This window comes from Rana temporaria, chromosome 7, assembly GCF_905171775.1.
Source record: "Rana temporaria chromosome 7, aRanTem1.1, whole genome shotgun sequence".
In the NCBI taxonomy this organism is placed as follows: domain Eukaryota; kingdom Metazoa; phylum Chordata; class Amphibia; order Anura; family Ranidae; genus Rana; species Rana temporaria.
Window position 1 is genome coordinate 198,280,218 of NC_053495.1, and position 18,446 is coordinate 198,298,663.

The 18,446-nt window shown below is 49.6% G+C and overlaps 1 protein-coding gene across 1 annotated transcript in view; it reads right to left on the minus strand.

Moving 5' to 3' along the window:
• Nucleotides 1-18,446, minus strand: part of EFCAB7 (EF-hand calcium binding domain 7) — an 85,083-nt gene that overhangs the window by 7,877 nt on the left and 58,760 nt on the right. Inside the window, exons 10-12 of the mRNA XM_040360779.1 lie at nucleotides 15,771-15,928; nucleotides 7,544-7,677; nucleotides 1,996-2,144 (exon numbers count right to left, since the gene is read on the minus strand). Coding sequence (XP_040216713.1) covers nucleotides 1,996-2,144; nucleotides 7,544-7,677; nucleotides 15,771-15,928 — 441 coding nt within the window. The remainder of the gene's footprint in view (nucleotides 1-1,995; nucleotides 2,145-7,543; nucleotides 7,678-15,770; nucleotides 15,929-18,446) is intronic.

Consider the following 18,446-nt stretch of genomic DNA (forward strand, 5'->3'; position numbering starts at 1 on the left):
CAAATAGCCGCGCCGTCGTCCCGGATCGCTCCCCGAGCGGACCCGACCTCCGCATGTACCGGGGGGGGGTCCCCGATCGGACCCCCCACCCACGTCTAGGCAAGCACGTACAGGTACGTTGATGTGCCTGTCCGTGCCATTCTGCCGACGTAAATGTACATGAGGAGGTCGGGAAGTGGTTAAATATGAGATCCGGCGTCAAAAAACTTCACATCTCATATTTAGACTTAAATGCAAAAATAAATGGAAATTTTGTCATTTGAAAAAATGACAACAAAAAAATGTCTCTTTAAGACGCTGGGCGGGACTGACGTTTTGACGTCACTTCCGCCCAGCAATGCTATGGGGACGGGTGGGGGCCATCTTGCCCTCACTCGCATCCCCACACAGCAGCTGAAAGGACCCGATCGGCTCCGGTAAGCGGCGGAGGGCGCGGGAGAGCGGCGGGAGCCGTTACCGAGATATCCATCTTTAAAAACAGGACGTGTATATATACAGTGGGCGGTCGTTAAGTGGTTAAAGCAACGCAGTGCCGAAAAGCAAAAAGTGGGTCGGTCATTTAGCAACAAAATGGTCCGGGACTTAAGTGGTTAAATTATTATTATTATTATACAGGATTTATATCTCAACAACAGTTTGCGCAGTGCTTTACAATATAAAAGGGAGATCGGACAGTTACAATACATTTCAATACAGAAGGACTAGGAGGGTTCTGCTGATGAAGCTTCATCTCTTTAACCACTTGCCGCCCGCCAATGACAGATTGACGTCGGCAAAGTGGTTGTAGAATCCTGACTGGACGTCATATGACGTCCTCAGGATTCTGAGCCGATGCGCGCCCCCGGGGGCGCGCATCGCGGCGATCGTTGTTGTAGGGTGTTAGCCTGACACCCCGCAACACCGATCTCGGTAAAGTGTCTCTCACGGAGACTCTTTACCATGTGATCAGCCGTGTCCAATCACGGCTGATCACAATGTAAATAGCAAAAGCCGGTAATCGGCTTTTCCTCACTCGCGTCTGTCACTCGCGTCTGTCATTTGTGCTGATCGATTTTCAGCACAGCCCCCCCTGAGGATGCCCACTGGACCACCAAGGATGCCCACTGGACCACCAGGGATTCCACTAGATCATCAGGGATTTAAATCAAAGGTATGCCACCCTAGACCACCAGGGATGACACATAATGGATGCCAATTAGTGCCACAATGGATGCCAATCAGTGCCCACAATGGGCATCACTGATTGGCAGGCATTGTTTGGCACTGATTGGCATCCATTAGTACAACACATTAGTTAGTGCCCATCTATGCCCATCCATGCCGCCTATCAGTGCCCATCCATGCCGCCTATCAGTGCCCATCCGTGCCACCTATCAGTGCCCATCCGTGCCACCTATCCCTGCCCATCCGTGCCGCCTATCCCTGCCCATCCGTGCCGCCTATCCCTGCCCATCCGTGCCGCCTATCCCTGCCCATCCGTGCCACCTATCCCTGCCCATCCGTGCCACCTATCCCTGCCCATCTGTGCCACCTATCCGTGCCGCCCATCAGTGCCCATCCATGCCGCCCATCAGTGCCGCATAATGGTGCCCATCATCAATGCCACCACATCAGTGCCACCTCATCAGTGCCCATCAGTGCCACCTTATCAGTGCCAGTCAGTGCAGTACCATCAGTGCCCATTAGTGAAGGAGAAAACGTACTTATTTACAATGTTTTATAACGGAAACAAAAAAAAGATTTTTCCTAAATTTTCGGTCAGTTTTTTATTTTTTTTTGCAGAAAATAAAAATCCCAGAGGTGATCAAATACCACCAAAAGAAAGCTCTATTTGTGGGTACAAAATGATAAAAATTTAGTTTGGGTACAGTGTAGCATGACCGCGTAATTGTAATTTAAAGTGCAACAGCGCTGAAAGCTAAAAATTGGTCTGGGCGGGAAGGTGTATAAGTGCCCCCCGGTATGGAAGTGGTTAAACCACACACAGCATTCTACCTCTGTCAGTTCCAGGGCCTTGTTGTAACCCATGGACTGCAGCGTCACCCAGAGGTCACTCGGGTCCCCTTCTCGGTCATTTGCCTCCATAAGGTTCAGATCCGCAAAACCTTTCCTCGTAAGCTCGTTTTTCTTTGTTTCGAAATTCTCTGTAGAAAAAAAAACAAGAAAATAAAAATACATTAACTGGGGTAAAGACCAACTATAACCTACAGCAGCCGGAATTTTTTTTAATTTGTATTGTTTCCTGTAACATAATTATATTACATGTTGATCCTGCCAGTAAGTCGGTTGTTATTTTTCCTGAAAGGGATGCTTACAACGGTCAGATTTTATTTACATGCTTTACTTGCGAGCCGCGCTATAGACGAAAGACGTCCACAGCGCGGCTCTCAACTGCCGGATGGACGTGCCTGGACGTCCTGCTATTTACATTCCCCGCGTGCGCAGCAGGGAAAAACTGTGCCCGACGTGTCACGTGATGCCGATGAGCGTGCCTGGCGGCCACGATGTCCGCCAGATACCCGCGATCGCCAGTGACAGAGCAAGGACGTGGATCTCTGTGTGTAAACACAGAGCTTCACGTCCTTTCAGGGAGAGAGGAGACGGATCTGTGTCCCTTGTACATAGGGACACAGCATCGGTCACCTTCCCCAGTCAGTCCCCTCCCCCCACAGTAAGAATCACTCCCAGGGAACACATTTAACCCCTTCCTCGTCCCCTAGTGTTAACTCCTTCCCTGCCAGTCACATTTATACAGTTATGAGTGCATATTTATAGCACTGTTCGCTGTATAAATGTGAATGGTCCCAAAAGTATCCGATATGTCAGCCGCAATATCACAGGCCTGACAAAAAAAAAAAACGGACCGCACATATGTGAGCCCGATCCTGTGGAGAGAAAATGTCACATGACAATAAAAATAGGTATCGGCCAGTACTTGAGAAAAAGTATCGGTACTCGGTCTTAAAAAAAATGGTATTGGTGCATCAGTCCTGAAGTCCCTGCATGCACAAAGACCTCGAACGCAGTGTCCTTGCAAGCAATGAGACCTCAATCCCAGACTCACATCAAGCACAAAGACCTCAATTTTGAAGTCTCTACAAACACAGGTACCTCAGTCCTGGAGCCCCTATAAGCAAAAAAAACTCCCTGCAAGTCCCTGCAAGCACAAATAAGTCAATCCCAGAGTCCCTGCAAGCACAGGGAAGTCAATCCCAGAGTCCCTGCAAACACAGGAAAGTCAATCCCAGAGTCCCTGCAAACACAGGAAAGTCAATCCCAGAGTCCCTGCAAACACAGGGAAGTCAATCCCAGAGTCCCTGCAAACACAGGGAAGTCAATCCCAGAGTCCCTGCAAACACAGGGAAGTCAATCCCAGAGTCCCTGCAAACACAGGGAAGTCAATCCCAGAGTCCCTGCAAACACAGGAAAGTCAATCCCAGAGTCCCTGCAAACACAGGGAAGTCAATCCCAGAGTCCCTGCAAACACAGGGAAGTCAATCCCAGAGTCCCTGCAAACACAGGGAAGTCAATCCCAGAGTCCCTGCAAGCACAAAGAAGTCAATCCCAGAGTCCCTGCAAGCACAGGGAAGTCAATCCCAGAGTCCCTGCAAACACAGGGAAGTCAATCCCAGAGTCCCTGCAAACACAGGGAAGTCAATCCCAGAGTCCCTGCAAACACAGGGAAGTCAATCCCAGAGTCCCTGCAAGCACAAAGAAGTCAATCCCAGAGTCCCTGCAAACACAGGGAAGTCAATCCCAGAGTCCCTGCAAACACAGGGACGTAAATCCCAGAGTCCCTGCAAACACAGGGACGTCAATCCCAGAGTCCCTGCAAACACAGGGAAGTCAATCCCAGAGTCCCTGCAAGCACAGGGAAGTCAATCCCAGAGTCCCTGCAAACACAGGCAAGTCAATCCCAGAGTCCCTGCAAACACAGGGAAGTCAATCCCAGAGTCCCTGCAAACACAGGGAAGTCAATCCCAGAGTCCCTGCAAACACAGGGAAGTCAATCCCAGAGTCCCTGCAAACACAGGGAAGTCAATCCCAGAGTCCCTGCAAACACAGGAAAGTCAATCCCAGAGTCCCTGCAAACACAGGGAAGTCAATCCCAGAGTCCCTGCAAACACAGAGGTATTAAACCCAGATTTCCTAGAAGCATGGAGTCCTGGAGTGCTTTCAAACACAGAGAGGTCCTTGAAACTCGGAAGACTTAAATTCTGAAGTCCTTTCAAGCAAAGAAACCTCAATCCTGCAGTCCCTGCAAGCACAGAGTTCTTAAACCCAGGGTCCCTGCAAGAACACAGACCTCAGTCCTGAAGTCCCTGCAAGAACATAAACCTTAAACCCAGGGTTCCTGCAACCATTGAGACCTCAACTGCAGCGTAGCTACAAGCACAGAGACCTCATCCTGGAGTTTCTGTAAGCACAAAGACATTAAACCTGGATTTCCTGAAAAGACCTCAATCCTAGTGTCCCGGCAAGCACAGAGACCTCAATCCCGGCTTCTTGGCAAGCACAGTGACCACAATCCCAGAGTCCCTGCCATGGGCCTCCACAGAATTTTTTTCTGGGGGGGGGCATAATTTTAGGGTCGCCCATGCTCCGCCCTTTTCGGCAATGTCATCACCGTCAGAGACTGCAGACATACTACAGGAGATGGTTAGAGACTGCGGACAAAGTACATTACACCCTTGTACACCCAGATACATTACACCCCCATACACGCTTATTACACCCCCCATACACACACAATCATTAGTATAGAGAACTCCCCTCCAATAAATTTCTATATTGCCATCTTCAGGTGACCTTAGAGAAAATAAATGGATTATTAACCCCAGAAAATACAGGTGGAAGGCTCTAAAAACTGCTGCACATGCCAAGCAGCTCAGATGAGGCTGGGGCCCCATGCGGTGGGTGTTCTCGGGGGCCCCTATCTAGAAGTAAGCGCTGAGCTTCTCACACTTGTCTAGGCAGAGCACACAAAGCCGGCAGTCCGAGCCGAGGAGGAGGAGGAGAGCTAGGCAAGCTGGGTGGGAGCTTTGTATTTCCAGCTACTGGCCGCGTTGCCTCCCCCCAGCTCAGGGGCTGCAAACACCATCACTCCCTGACACTCAATGTTGTGTATGTGACGGCCATGACACAGGCAGCACGGTGCCCCCCGATTCATATGCACACTTGCCTATAGGTAGCACCAGCCCTTCCAGGGGGGGCACTTGACCCCCCCTTGCCCCTAACTGCGGACGTCCATGGTCCCTGCCTACATAGAGACCTTAAACCCGGATTTCCTGGAAGCACAAAGACCTCAATCCCAGAGTCCCTGCATACAAAGATACCTTAAACTCAGAGGGCCAGATTCTCAGTGGAGATACGACGGCGCATCTCCAGATACGCCGCCGTATCTCTGAGTCGCGCCGTCGTATCTATGCGCCTGATTTTTAGAATCACTTACGCATAGATTTCCCTTAAGTCCAACAGGCGTAAGTCTCTTACGCCGTCGGATCGTAACTGCATTTTTACGCTGACCGCTAGGGGCATGTATGCTGATTTACGCGCCAAAATATGTAAATCAGCAAGATACGCGAATTCACGAACGTACGCCCGGCCGACGCAGTACATTTACGCCGTTTACATTAGGCTTTTCCCGGCGTATAGTTACCCCTGCTTTATGGTGGCGCAAGTGCGGCGTAACAATGTTAAGTATGGCCGTCGTTCACGTCAAAACCAATACGTCCTTGCGGCGTATTAGGAGCAAGGCACACTGGGAGATTTCCACGGACGGTGCATGCGCCGTTCGTGAAAAACGTCAATCACGTCGGGTCACAGTACATTACCAGAAAACACGCCCCCCTGTCCCACATTTGAATTAGGCGGGCTTACGCCGGCCCATTTACGCTACGCCGCCACAACTTACGGAGCAAGTGCTTTGAGAATACAGCACTTGCCCGTCTAAGTTGCGGAGGCGTAACGTAAATCAGATACGTTACGCCCGCACAAAATTACGCGCTCCTACAAAAATCTGGCCCAGAGTTCTTGGAAGAAAGAGACCTCAATCCTGAAATCCTTGCAAGCACAGAGACAACATTTCTGAAATCCCTACAAACATTGAGACCTCAAAATCACAGAGTTCCTCCCTGCGACCACACAGATCTGAACTCTCTGATCCACAACAAACTGTTAGGTTATTCAATCCTCCATCATCTACCAAGACCTAAAATATCCGCCCTGGGTAAATAAATCCTTTAAAAATGAATAAGCGACACTGGCCCAGATTCAGGTACGACTTGCCCATTTCTTACGGAGGCGCAGTGTACCGTTTTAACACTGCGCCTCTGTAAATTTCCTGCGCTACGCTTCATTCATGGAGCAGTAGCTCCGTAATTTGCGTGGGCGCTCCTGAAAAATGCCCGGCGTAAGCGCGCGTAATTTAAATGATCCCATAGGGGGCGTGGATCATTTAAATTAGGCCGAACGTAGTGAGCATGCTCAACTTTCCCGACGTGCATTGCGGCAAATGACGTCGCAAGGACGTCATTTGCTTCAAAGTGAACGTAAATGGCGTCCAGCGCCATTCACGATTCACTTACGCAAACGACGTTACATTTTTAATTTGCGACGCGGGAACGACGGGTATACGTAGCATTGGCTGCCCCTGCTAATAGCAGGAGCAGCCTTACGCGGAACCCGACGAACGGAAACGACGTAAACTGCGTACGCAGGGCTCGCGTAGGGTTGTGAATCGGCGTTAGTATTCAATTTGCATACTATACGCTGACCACTACGGGAACGCCCCCTAGCGGCCATCGTAAGAATGCAGCCTACGATATGACTGGCATAAGAGCCTTATGCTAGTCATATCTTAGGCTGCAGCCGGCGTATCGAGGTTCCTGAATCAGGAGCATTCGAGACGCCGGCGCAAGTAAGCAATTGCGCTGCATAACTATGGTTACGCAGACGCAATTGCTTATTGAATCTGGGCCACTGTCTTTTGGGCTACGAATTATGTCCGGTCAGCACTGCTTAGCCCGGGTATCTCCTGTACATCTTCAATCAGAAAAGTCTGTTGTGACTTCTTTGATCTTGTTATTTTCTAGTCTATGATGAGAAGCTGGATGAATAGTGAAGTAAATGATGTTAAGTTTTCCCCTCTGCCGTTCGAAGAAGAAGGCGCGATGATAGCGGGTGATATTAAGGTCACATTGTAATAAATGTTGGAAGCGCCTGGCCTTTATGCCAAAAGCTTTTTTTCTCCAACATCTTGCTGAAAGGTTAAAAGAAAAGTAATTCAATTCTAATGCATTCTTAATAGAAAACCATAAAAATGCAAATGTTTTGCTCAGAATTAGTGGACGTTTTACGGCCTGTAATATACCATGTATTACCGGGAAGATAGTGCCACGTATTTAAATCTGTTCTAGATTATCTCTCAATAACACACTTTTTTTTCCGTTAAACAACTGTATTAAGTGACTCCATTAATACAAAAGAGACAACTCTTGGCAAGGTGAATAAAACACAAACACCGAAGGCAACGCGGACGCACCTTTGCAAACCTCCCAGGCGTCGTCGTCGCATTTCTCACCGCTGGTTCGCATCTCGAAGAAATTATATTCCTCCAGGCTGAGAGAGCCATTGCCGTCTAAATCAATGATGTCAAACATGTCGGACAAAGCAGATCTGGAAAAAGGAAGAGGAAGAATATTGTAATGTGTAGCAAGCTTCTTGGTTTATAACTTTAAAATACATTTGCTATACGATCGGCCTGTGGCACTTCCTTTAAATTTTATCTGTGCGAACGTCAGACGCTAACATCAGAGTGCCTTATTTTCAGAGTTATCAAGTTTAAGAGGATCTGTACTGTGGAAGCTGTGCCCAAAAAAAGGCAGGCAGAGGGCAAAGGACTAGTCACCAGCAGGGGCATTGCTAGGTCTACAAAAGATCCGAGGCTAGAGCCCATAGCAGGGAAGTAAAGAAAGTCATACGGTTGGGCAGGCATACACATGTATACATGTCCTTTGTCCCCTGCACCCCACCGTAGTGTCCTCAGTCCCCTGCACCCCACCGTAGTGTCCTCTGTCCCCTGCACCCCACCGTAGTGTCCTCTGTCCCCTGCACCCCACCGTAGTGTCCTCTGTCCCCTGCACCCCACCGTAGTGTCCTCAGTCCCCTGCACCCCACTGTAGTGTCCTCTGTCCCCTGCACCCCACCGTAGTGTCCTCTGTCCCCTGCACCCCACCGTAGTGTCCTCAGTCCCCTGCACCCCACCGTAGTGTCCTCTGTCCCCACCGTAGTGTCCTCTGTCCCCACTGTAGTGTCCTCTGTCCCCTGCACCCCACCGTAGTGTCCTCTGTCCCCTGCACCCCACCGTAGTGTCCCCAGTCCCCTGCACCCCACCGTAGTGTCCTCTGTCCCCTGCACCCCACCGTAGTGTCCTCTGTCCCCACCGTAGTGTCCTCTGTCCCCACCGTAGTGTCCTCAGTCCCCTGCACCCCACCATAGTGTCCTCAGTCCCCTGCACCCCACCATAGTGTCCTCAGTCCCCTGCACCCCACCATAGTGTCCTCAGTCCCCTGCACCCCACCATAGTGTCCTCAGTCCCCTGCACCCCACCATAGTGTCCTCAGTCCCCTGCACCCCACCGTAGTGTCCTCAGTCCCCTGCACCCCACCATAGTGTCCTCAGTCCCCTGCACCCCACCATAGTGTCCTCAGTCCCCTGCACCCCACCATAGTGTCCTCAGTCCCCTGCACCCCACCATAGTGTCCTCAGTCCCCACCGTAGTGTCCTCTGTCCCCTGCACCCCACCGTAGTGTCCTCAGTCCCCTGCACCCCACCGTAGTGTCCTCAGTCCCCTGCACCCCACCATAGTGTCCTCTGTCCCCTGCACCCCACCGTAGTGTCCTCAGTCCCCTGCACCCCACTGTAGTGTCCTCTGTCCCCTGCACCCCACCGTAGTGTCCTCTGTCCCCTGCACCCCACCGTAGTGTCCTCAGTCCCCTGCACCCCACCGTAGTGTCCTCTGTCCCCACCGTAGTGTCCTCTGTCCCCACTGTAGTGTCCTCTGTCCCCTGCACCCCACCGTAGTGTCCTCTGTCCCCTGCACCCCACCGTAGTGTCCCCAGTCCCCTGCACCCCACCGTAGTGTCCTCTGTCCCCTGCACCCCACCGTAGTGTCCTCTGTCCCCACCGTAGTGTCCTCTGTCCCCACCGTAGTGTCCTCTGTCCCCACCGTAGTGTCCCCAGTCCCCTGCACCCCACCATAGTGTCCTCAGTCCCCTGCACCCCACCATAGTGTCCTCAGTCCCCTGCACCCCACCATAGTGTCCTCAGTCCCCTGCACCCCACCATAGTGTCCTCAGTCCCCTGCACCCCACCATAGTGTCCTCAGTCCCCTGCACCCCACCGTAGTGTCCTCAGTCCCCTGCACCCCACCATAGTGTCCTCAGTCCCCTGCACCCCACCATAGTGTCCTCAGTCCCCACCGTAGTGTCCTCTGTCCCCTGCACCCCACCGTAGTGTCCTCAGTCCCCTGCACCCCACCGTAGTGTCCTCAGTCCCCTGCACCCCACCATAGTGTCCTCAGTCCCCTGCACCCCACCATAGTGTCCTCAGTCCCCTGCACCCCACCATAGTGTCCTCAGTCCCCTGCACCCCACCATAGTGTCCTCAGTCCCCTGCACCCCACCATAGTGTCCTCAGTCCCCTGCACCCCACCATAGTGTCCTCAGTCCCCTGCACCCCACCATAGTGTCCTCAGTCCCCTGCACCCCACCGTAGTGTCCTCAGTCCCCTGCACCCCACCGTAGTGTCCGCAGTCCCCTGCACCCCACCGTAGTGTCCTCAGTCCCCTGCACCCCACCATAGTGTCCTCAGTCCCCTGCACCCCACCATAGTGTCCTCAGTCCCCACCGTAGTGTCCTCTGTCCCCTGCACCCCACCGTAGTGTCCTCAGTCCCCTGCACCCCACCGTAGTGTCCTCAGTCCCCTGCACCCCACCGTAGTGTCCTCTGTCCCCTGCACCCCACCGTAGTGTGCTCAGTCCCCTGCACCCCACCGTAGTGTCCTCAGTCCCCTGCACCCCACCGTAGTGTCCTCTGTCCCCTGCACCCCACCGTAGTGTCCTCTGTCCCCTGCACCCCACCGTAGTGTCCTCTGTCCCCTGCACCCCACCGTAGTGTCCTCTGTCCCCTGCACCCCACCGTAGTGTCCTCTGTCCCCTGCACCCCACCGTAGTGTCCTCTGTCCCCTGCACCCCACCACACAAACACACACTGTTGGTAGAACTCTTCTACCTTACAAAGGTGTACAGCAAGTAGAGCATCTCAGATCGGCATCACAGGGCTGGATGGGGACGGGAACTACTGAAGTTAACTTTTCACATTAACAGGCTGGTGATTGGTTGATAGGATTACCTGGCAACCAATCACCTGCTGTTTAATGGAAAAAGTTAACTCCTGCGGTCCTCCCCCCCCCTCGTCCAGCCCTGTGATATTGGCCGCTCACTGCTTTCCATCGAAGAGGCAAAAATGTCCGCAGGCCGGGTGACTGCATTCAGCGGTGGTGGACCGGGTGTCGACCCCTGCCCTAGAGACTCAGGGCTATAGCCTCAATAGTCACCCCGTAGCGACGCCTCTGGTCACCAGTATTGCTTGGAGGCTCCCTGCAGCTGATCATTTTCTCAGTACTGACTGTCCATATATTTTTCTGCATTGTATCTCTGTATGAAGGCAGCCATATTGGTAGAAGAAGGCTTTGCTTCCTCACGTTAGAGATGCCTCTCTGATGATTGGTGGGGTGATGATGAAAAACTAGCAGGAGATGTGGAGGAAACGCATGTAGCAACATCCCGACCTCCAAAGACCTGATGGTGACCTCCAGATTTAGGGAGAGCCGACATCCTTCCTTGTAGTGTGGGTTATTAGGCATGGTGGGTGTATTGCAAGTTGGATTGGGTGCCAGCCAAAAAAATTGGTTTTATTGGTCGTTTGTTGGCCAAAAATGTGTATGTATATATATATATAAAAAAAAACAGAGCAGGGTATTTATTATAACAGGTTGCCAAATAAAAGCCTTATGTCTTTGTAAAAAAATTATTAAGGTAGGCAATTTATTAAAGGGGTTGTAAACCCTCGTGTTTTTTCACCTTAATGCATCCTATGCATTAAGGTGAAAAAACCCCTAGCAGTTACCGTCCCCCCAAGCTTATGATAAAGCTTACCTATAGGTACTGTAAATATAGTGAACCGGGTGAAGATGGAAGCGCCTTCAGTGGTGACAGCGCGTCGCTGGAGGGCTTTGTTCTAAGGTAAGTTTCACATGTGCTAGTATGCGATGCATACTAGCACATTATGACATTGCCTTGCAGGTTGCAAAAACAAAAAACAGCGGTTTAATAAGGACAGCAGGAATGGACTAGTGAAAGGACCAGTAATATAGCCCAGCAATAGTTAAGGAAAGTCGTGCTGTGGGAGCCTATTAAGGTGTTTTTCAAAGTCATACTGATGCTGTTAAATATGACCTGGGTAGATATTAATGACTTCTAGTTATGAAAGGGTTAAAGTGGAACTCCAGCTCATCAGTCACGGGCACTTCTCTTTAGGGCACAATGACCTGTGATCCCAACCTATTGTTTCCATGCCCCAGTAGGAAAGTTTTTCATTACACAGGCTGCACTGACAGTACTTCAAGTCATTACATAAGCGCCACTCAGTCCTGGAAGAATCCCCCATCACCACTGGAAGGAGAGGAGAGAGTCCTATTGATGTCATTGCCAAGAAAGATGATTGCAGGAAAAAAGTAGGTATTGGGGTATAAAATAGAAATACTGCGGTGGGTGCTTCGGGGATGCGGTTGACAGGGCAGCTTGACTGGAGTCCCGCTTTAAGAGCCCTTTCACACTGAAAGCGCGGCCGCGTTAGCAGTAAAGCGCCACTAGTTTTAGCGGCGCTTTACCGTCGTTTTAGAGGCGCTTTTCGGCCACTAGCGGGGAGCTTTTAACCCCCGCTAGCCGCCGAATAAAGGGCTAAAAGCGCCCGCAAAGTGCTGCTGCTGAGGCGCTTCGACAGCACTGCCGATTGATTTCTGGGACAACAGCCATGCAGACCAATTTGATGCAGGTTGCGGCGTATGGTCTGAGCACTGACAGGCTGACCCCACCCCTTCAACCCCCTTCAACCATGCTGGCAACACTCATACGTCTATTTCCCAAAGACAACCTCTGGATATGACGCTGAGCACGGCACTCAACTTCTTTGGTTGACCATGGCGAGGCCTGTTCCGAGGGGAATCTGCCCTGTTAAAACCCTGTATGGTCTTGGCCACCGTGCTGCAGCTCAGTTTCAGGGTCTTGGCAATCTTCTTATAGCCTAGGCCATCTTTATGTAGAGCAACCATTCTTTTTTTTTAAGATCCTCAGAGAGTTTTTTGCCATGGGGTGCCGTGTTGAACTTCCAGTGACCAGTATGAGAGAGTGAGAACGATAACACCAAATTTACCACACCTGCTCCCCATTCACACCTGAGACCTTGTAACACTAATGAGTCACATGACACCGGGGAGGGAAATTGGCTAATTGGGCCCAATTTGGACATTTTCACTTCGGGGTGTACTCACTTTTGTTGCCAGCGGTTTAGACATTAATGGCTGTGTGTTGAGTTATTTTGAGGGGACAGCAAATTTACACCGTTATACAAGCTGTACACTCACTACACAACATTGTAGCAAAGTGTCACTTCTTCCGTGTTGTCACATGAAAAGATAGAATAGAATATTTACAAAAATGTGAGGGGTGTACTTACTTTTATGAGATACTGTGTATACTACCAAAAGGATGTACTTGCAACAAGCCCCTATGATGCTCGATGCCAAAAGGTAAATGAAATTTCAAGTAATCGAGTACTCACATAAATCACGTCTGCCTCCAGTGAAGTGCAACATTCAGGCCAGGTCGGCGCCGGGCGGCTTAAATGTTGTAAGGTCTTCATTGTGACGCCGAGCGGCTTGAATGTTGCACTTCACTGGAGGCAGACGTGATTAATGTGAGTACACAATTAATACAAACTGCATTTACCTTTTGGCATCAAAAGGTCTTGTTGTAAGCACATCCCTTTGAAGGTATATATTTATAAACTCTTAAAGTGGTTGTAAAGCCTTAAGGTTTTTTACCCTTGATGCATTCAGCTTACCTGAGTGAGATACTGTATGTGCGGGAGCGTGTAGGTCCCTGAATTCAGACAGTGTGAGTTCGGGGACATGCATCTGCATGCATCAACGCCCACACAGGTGTCAAAATGGGAGCTGGGGCTGTGTGCCAATAGACATAAATGAGACTGCCTATGCATCCTGTGTGGGCACATATGGCCCTTTGCACAGACGTTTGCTTAAAGAGGAAGTAAACGCTCTCTTTTAAAAAAAAAATAATGCAAGACAAAAGCCTAATGAGCTAGTATGCATAGCATGCTAGATCATTATGAATTACTTACCTGAGATCGAAGCCCCCACAGCGGTCCTCGGACACCACCTCCGTCGCCGCCATGATACCCGGAGTGACTTCCGGGTATTGCTGCTCCAGCGTTGTGACTGGCCGGAGCAGCGATGATGTCACTCCCACGCATGCTCGCGGGAGCCGCCTCTAACGGCATTATGCCGTTAGTAGCAGCACGCTCAGTGCGCCTGCGCGCCGCTGTCTACCGCGCATGCCGTCTTTCTTGGAAATATCTCCTTAACTGTGTGGGTTAAGGAGATATTTCTTGGACCTACGGGTAAGTCCTAAAGGGGTTGTAAAGGACGCTTTCTCTCTAGAGAAAGGAGCTGTGTGTTAGTGGGCGCCCTGACTCTCCTGTAGTCCAAGGGAGGGGGCGAGCACGACACTCCACACCAGGGAGAAAGCCTTGCATTACTGTGTGGAGTTACAGACAGAAGAACAGGAAGTGAGGATTTCTCAGAAGAAATAAGGACATTTAAAAGCAAAATGGAAGGATGAGGTAAGTGAAGGAGGACTGCACTAAGGTAAAGGAAGATATTTAGGGAAAATAAATTGTACCTTTAATCTAGGTTTACCTGTAGGTCAAAGTGGTCTGTAAGGGTTTACAACCACTTTAATCTGCCTGTGTGAATGAGGCATATGTGTTGATATAAATTTTACAATGATTTGAATTTCCCTCATGATATTGGAATATTTGTCAGATGGGAGGATAATTTGTTCAGTCCGTGGTTCAATATGAAGGAGCACCTGGAAACAATGGAAATCTGCAGCATTGGGCAGAAAGTTTTCCAGTGCTGTGAACGGTGATCACACAGGGCCGATCCTAGGCAGGGTGCGCGGGGTGCTCCACACCCAGGCGCCGCAGAGGTGGGGGCGCCGAAACTTCAGAGTGCTCCCCCTCCCTCCTCCTTGTCTGTGTCCATAGGCGGAGCCCATATAGCGGGTGCTGTGGTTCCCCATCCCGATTGCTCACCCTGCTGGCAACTGACAAGAGCGCATACCTCCCGATGTCCCCGGAATTCGGGCTGGGTACCGCAGCGGAGCATAGTCCCGGAACACGTTCCGGCACTAGGCTCCACTAATTATTCTGTCTGGTGCGCGTGGAGCAGTCTCCTGTCTGCCCCTCCCCCTCTGCTTGTGTCAGCTCTTCTCCCATAGGCGGTGTGATGAGAGGCTTCTGGGTTGGCCGGAGCTGCTGCCAATCATCCTGTGCACTCCCAGAAATGCTCTCCGAGTGCCACCCTCCTAGTAACCAGTATCATGTCTGTAGTATGTCTGGGGGTCTTTCTAACAGACTCTCTAACAGAAGCCCTCTCTGTGTGCATTAAAGGGACCCCCCCCCTCTAGGTCCCATTAGTGTATTCATTTTCTTTATTGTTAAAAGATATGGGCATAGGGTGACTGAGAAATATTAATTATAAATTACATGAGATGGGACATTACTGATAATTCATGTATTGCAGGAGATCTTGAAATATTACAAGTTGTTCTGAACTCAACAGGTCAATAGGCTCCTGAAAGACATTCCATTGTCCATTGTGTGATGCTAATACTGTGTTGTGTCTATTGTACTGATTAAGTCTGGAAGGTCAGATGTCTCCTTTTAGGGGTAGGGAATTAGCATGTGAATTATGTTTAGTAAAGGAATGTGGTTGTGTGAAAAGTCTATTGATGATACTATGTGATAGGAATAGCAGGTGAGAGTCATAACGTCTGACTTCTCAGCTGTAGTAATTAGGTCATGTTAAATCGGTGCCAAAACGTCTGACATAGAAATGTGTATTATGCAGGTGAATCACTTAGTATCGGAGTCCGGACATCTGGGGAATAATTAACTTCTCTGAATGTCATTATCTAAAAGAATGTGATTGAAGGCCCATTGTGTGATGTGTGGGTGGAGAGTTCCTTTGATTACTGTAACATATTTGTACTGTATATAAGAAAGCTAAGGAACCATTAAAGTTCATTCATACATTTTGAAACCAGAGAACAGAGCGTATGTCTCGTCTCTCTGAGGAAATCCATATGGATCGTGTCTGCTGGATTGTCGGACTGTCGGATAAGCTGTCGTAGGGCGATGGAATGGGAATATCGTAAACGGTGGTGACCGTTACAGGGAGCATCTCTGTGTTTGAGTCATAGCCATAGAAACATTTGTAAAGGGGAGGAGTTAGTAAGATGACCACGCCCATGTGGGGGGCGCCATCAATTTTTCTGCACCCAGGCGTCTGTGACCCTAGGATCGGCCCTACACATACAAAACCTAAAAAGTTTCACAAAGACTTACCTGAACTCCGGAGTGAGAACTAAATCTTCCTTGTCATTTCTGTAAACCAATTTGGCCTCTTTCACAATTTGTTTTTTCTTTTTAGTCAATTTGCAGCCTGTTGTGAACGGTATAAGTGTGTAAGAGCCGACTCCGAGCTCACCCTTCCAGACAAAGGCCTGCCGACAGAGAATGACATATCAGATAAACTGGCCACCACAGACCTACACTGGTCACATTTTTTGAAGCTGAACTCAAGGAAGATAAAAAAAATTAAAAAAAAAGACACAAATGAATGTACAGTGCCTTGAAAAAGTATTCATACCCCTTGGCATTTTCCCAATTTTGTGATGTTACAACCAAAAAAGTAAATGTATTTTATTGGGATTTTATGTGATAGATCAACACAAAGCGTCACATAATTGTGAAGTGGAAGGAAAATGATAAATGGTTTTCAAATTTTTTTACAAATAAATATGTGAAAAGTGTGGCGTGCATTTGTATTCAGCCCCCTTTTTTCCCCCCTGGGAAATGGGCAGAAATGTCCCTCTCTAGATGGGGAAAGCTGGTAGAGACATCCCCAAAATGACTTGCAGCTGTAATTGTAGAGAAAGGGGGCTCTACAAAGTATAGACTCCGGGGGGCGCCATACAAATGTACCCCCCACACTTTTCACATACCGTATTTATTGGCGTATACCGCGCACTTTTTTGCCCTTAAAATCAGGGCAAAATCGTGGGTGCGCGATATACGCCGATACTCGCTTCCCGCGCTGTGTTTGAATCCGCCGCCGACATATACCGAGCGCAGTACACTCGGCCATGCTCGGCTCCCCTCGCGGTTATGCGAGAGAAGCCGAGAGTGGCCGAGCGCGCCCGAGTGTACTGCGCTCGGTATATGTCGGCGGCGGCGTTCAAACAGCGCGGGAAGCGGCTCAGAGACAGCGCGGGACAAGCGGGGAGGACACCACGAAGGCCGCAGACGGACGCCGGACCGGACAAGGCCGCCGATGGACGCCGGGCAAGACACCAAAACTGTAAGTAATAAAATAAAAAAATTCAGGAATTTCACGTCCAGATCAGTGGTGCGCGCTATACGCCGGTGCGCGCAATAGGCTGATAAATACGGTAATTATTTGTAAAAAAAAAAACATTTATCATTTTACTTTCACTTCACAATTATGTGCCACTTTGTGTTGGTCCATCACATAAAATCCCCCAAAAAAACATTTATGTTTTGGTTGTAACATGACAAAATGTGGAAAATTTCAAGGGGTACGAATACTTTTCAAGGCACTGTAGCTCTGTAATCAATAAATGTATTTCATCTAAAGTACAACTAAAAGGCAAAAATTTCTTTTTGTAGTTTTGGATAAAGTGGAGAGGGATTGGAACCCCTGTCTGTTTTTATTGCAGTCTATGCCTCTTTTTTGGAGATTCCCCTCTCTATTTGTCCTGTTTACCAATATCATTGAAAGTAATAGATAATCCCAAATTTTGTGTTGTCCCCAGAAATATAATAGAGGAGAAATCTTCCAATGGAGACACTTGTTCTAATGACCTGGGAGTCCCCAAAGAATTCCGCTCACGTTCTGTTTGGTTTTGAGACAGGAAGATAAGGGTATCTCCGCAATGCGACACAGATGGCAAAACCCCCCTCCCCCCCAAAAAAAGTTTTGCCTATAATTCTACTTTAAGTGCAAGCAATGCAAGTATCTGAATATGATTTGGTATCAGCTTCCTGCAGTCCTTGTAGACAGTAGTGTATTTAGGTTTTGTGCTGCCCTAGGCCTGATTAAACAACTTGTGCACCTCTTAATTTAAAAATGACCCCCCCCCCCCTTCCTGCCAAGGCCACACCCGTGTATGTTTAAGACCCGCCCTGTCATCTGTAAACCACACCCCTTCCTCTTTAGGCTCCACCTTTTCCTCTCTATACATTAAAAGTGGTACCAATAGGTAGATTCAGGTAGCTTGGACTAACTTTAGGGTTCGGCCTAGCCTAGCTTGTTTAGGCTACACCGCCATAAATTAGTTAGGCTAGTAGTGATTCTAAATATACTTACCTGCTAATTTTCGGCGGCGTAGCCTAAAACGAGCGGGCGTAAGGGCGCCTAATTCAAATTGGTTGGAGGGGGGCGTGTTGTATGGAAATGAAGCTTGACCTCACGTTTTTTGACGTTTTTTCACACTGCGCATGCGCCGGGCGCCTACATTTCCCAGGGCGCATTGCGGCTAAGTACGCCGTACGGGCCTATTGATTTCGACGCGGACGTAAACGACGCAACTCCCGATTCGCGGACGACTTGCGCAAACGACGCAAAACATTCGAACCTCGCGGCGGGAACGGCGGCCATACTTAACATTGGCTAGGCCACTAGAGCATAGCTCTAACTTTAGGCCGCCTAAGGCCTTACGCAAACGTTACGTTAATCGACTGCGCCGGGCTCGCGTTCATTCGGGAATCGTCGTAAAAGCTCATTTACATAATCTACGCCGCAATGGAAGCGCCACCTAGCGGTCAGCCAAAACATTGCAATCTAAGATAGGACGGCTTGTGCCGTCCTATCTTAGATATGTTTAAGTGTATCTCTGTTAAGAGAATACACTTAAACATAGGTCGGCTTAGATTCAGAGTTAGGTCGGCTTACAAGTGCCTACTTGTAAGCTCCTTGAGGGCAGGAACTGATGTGAATGT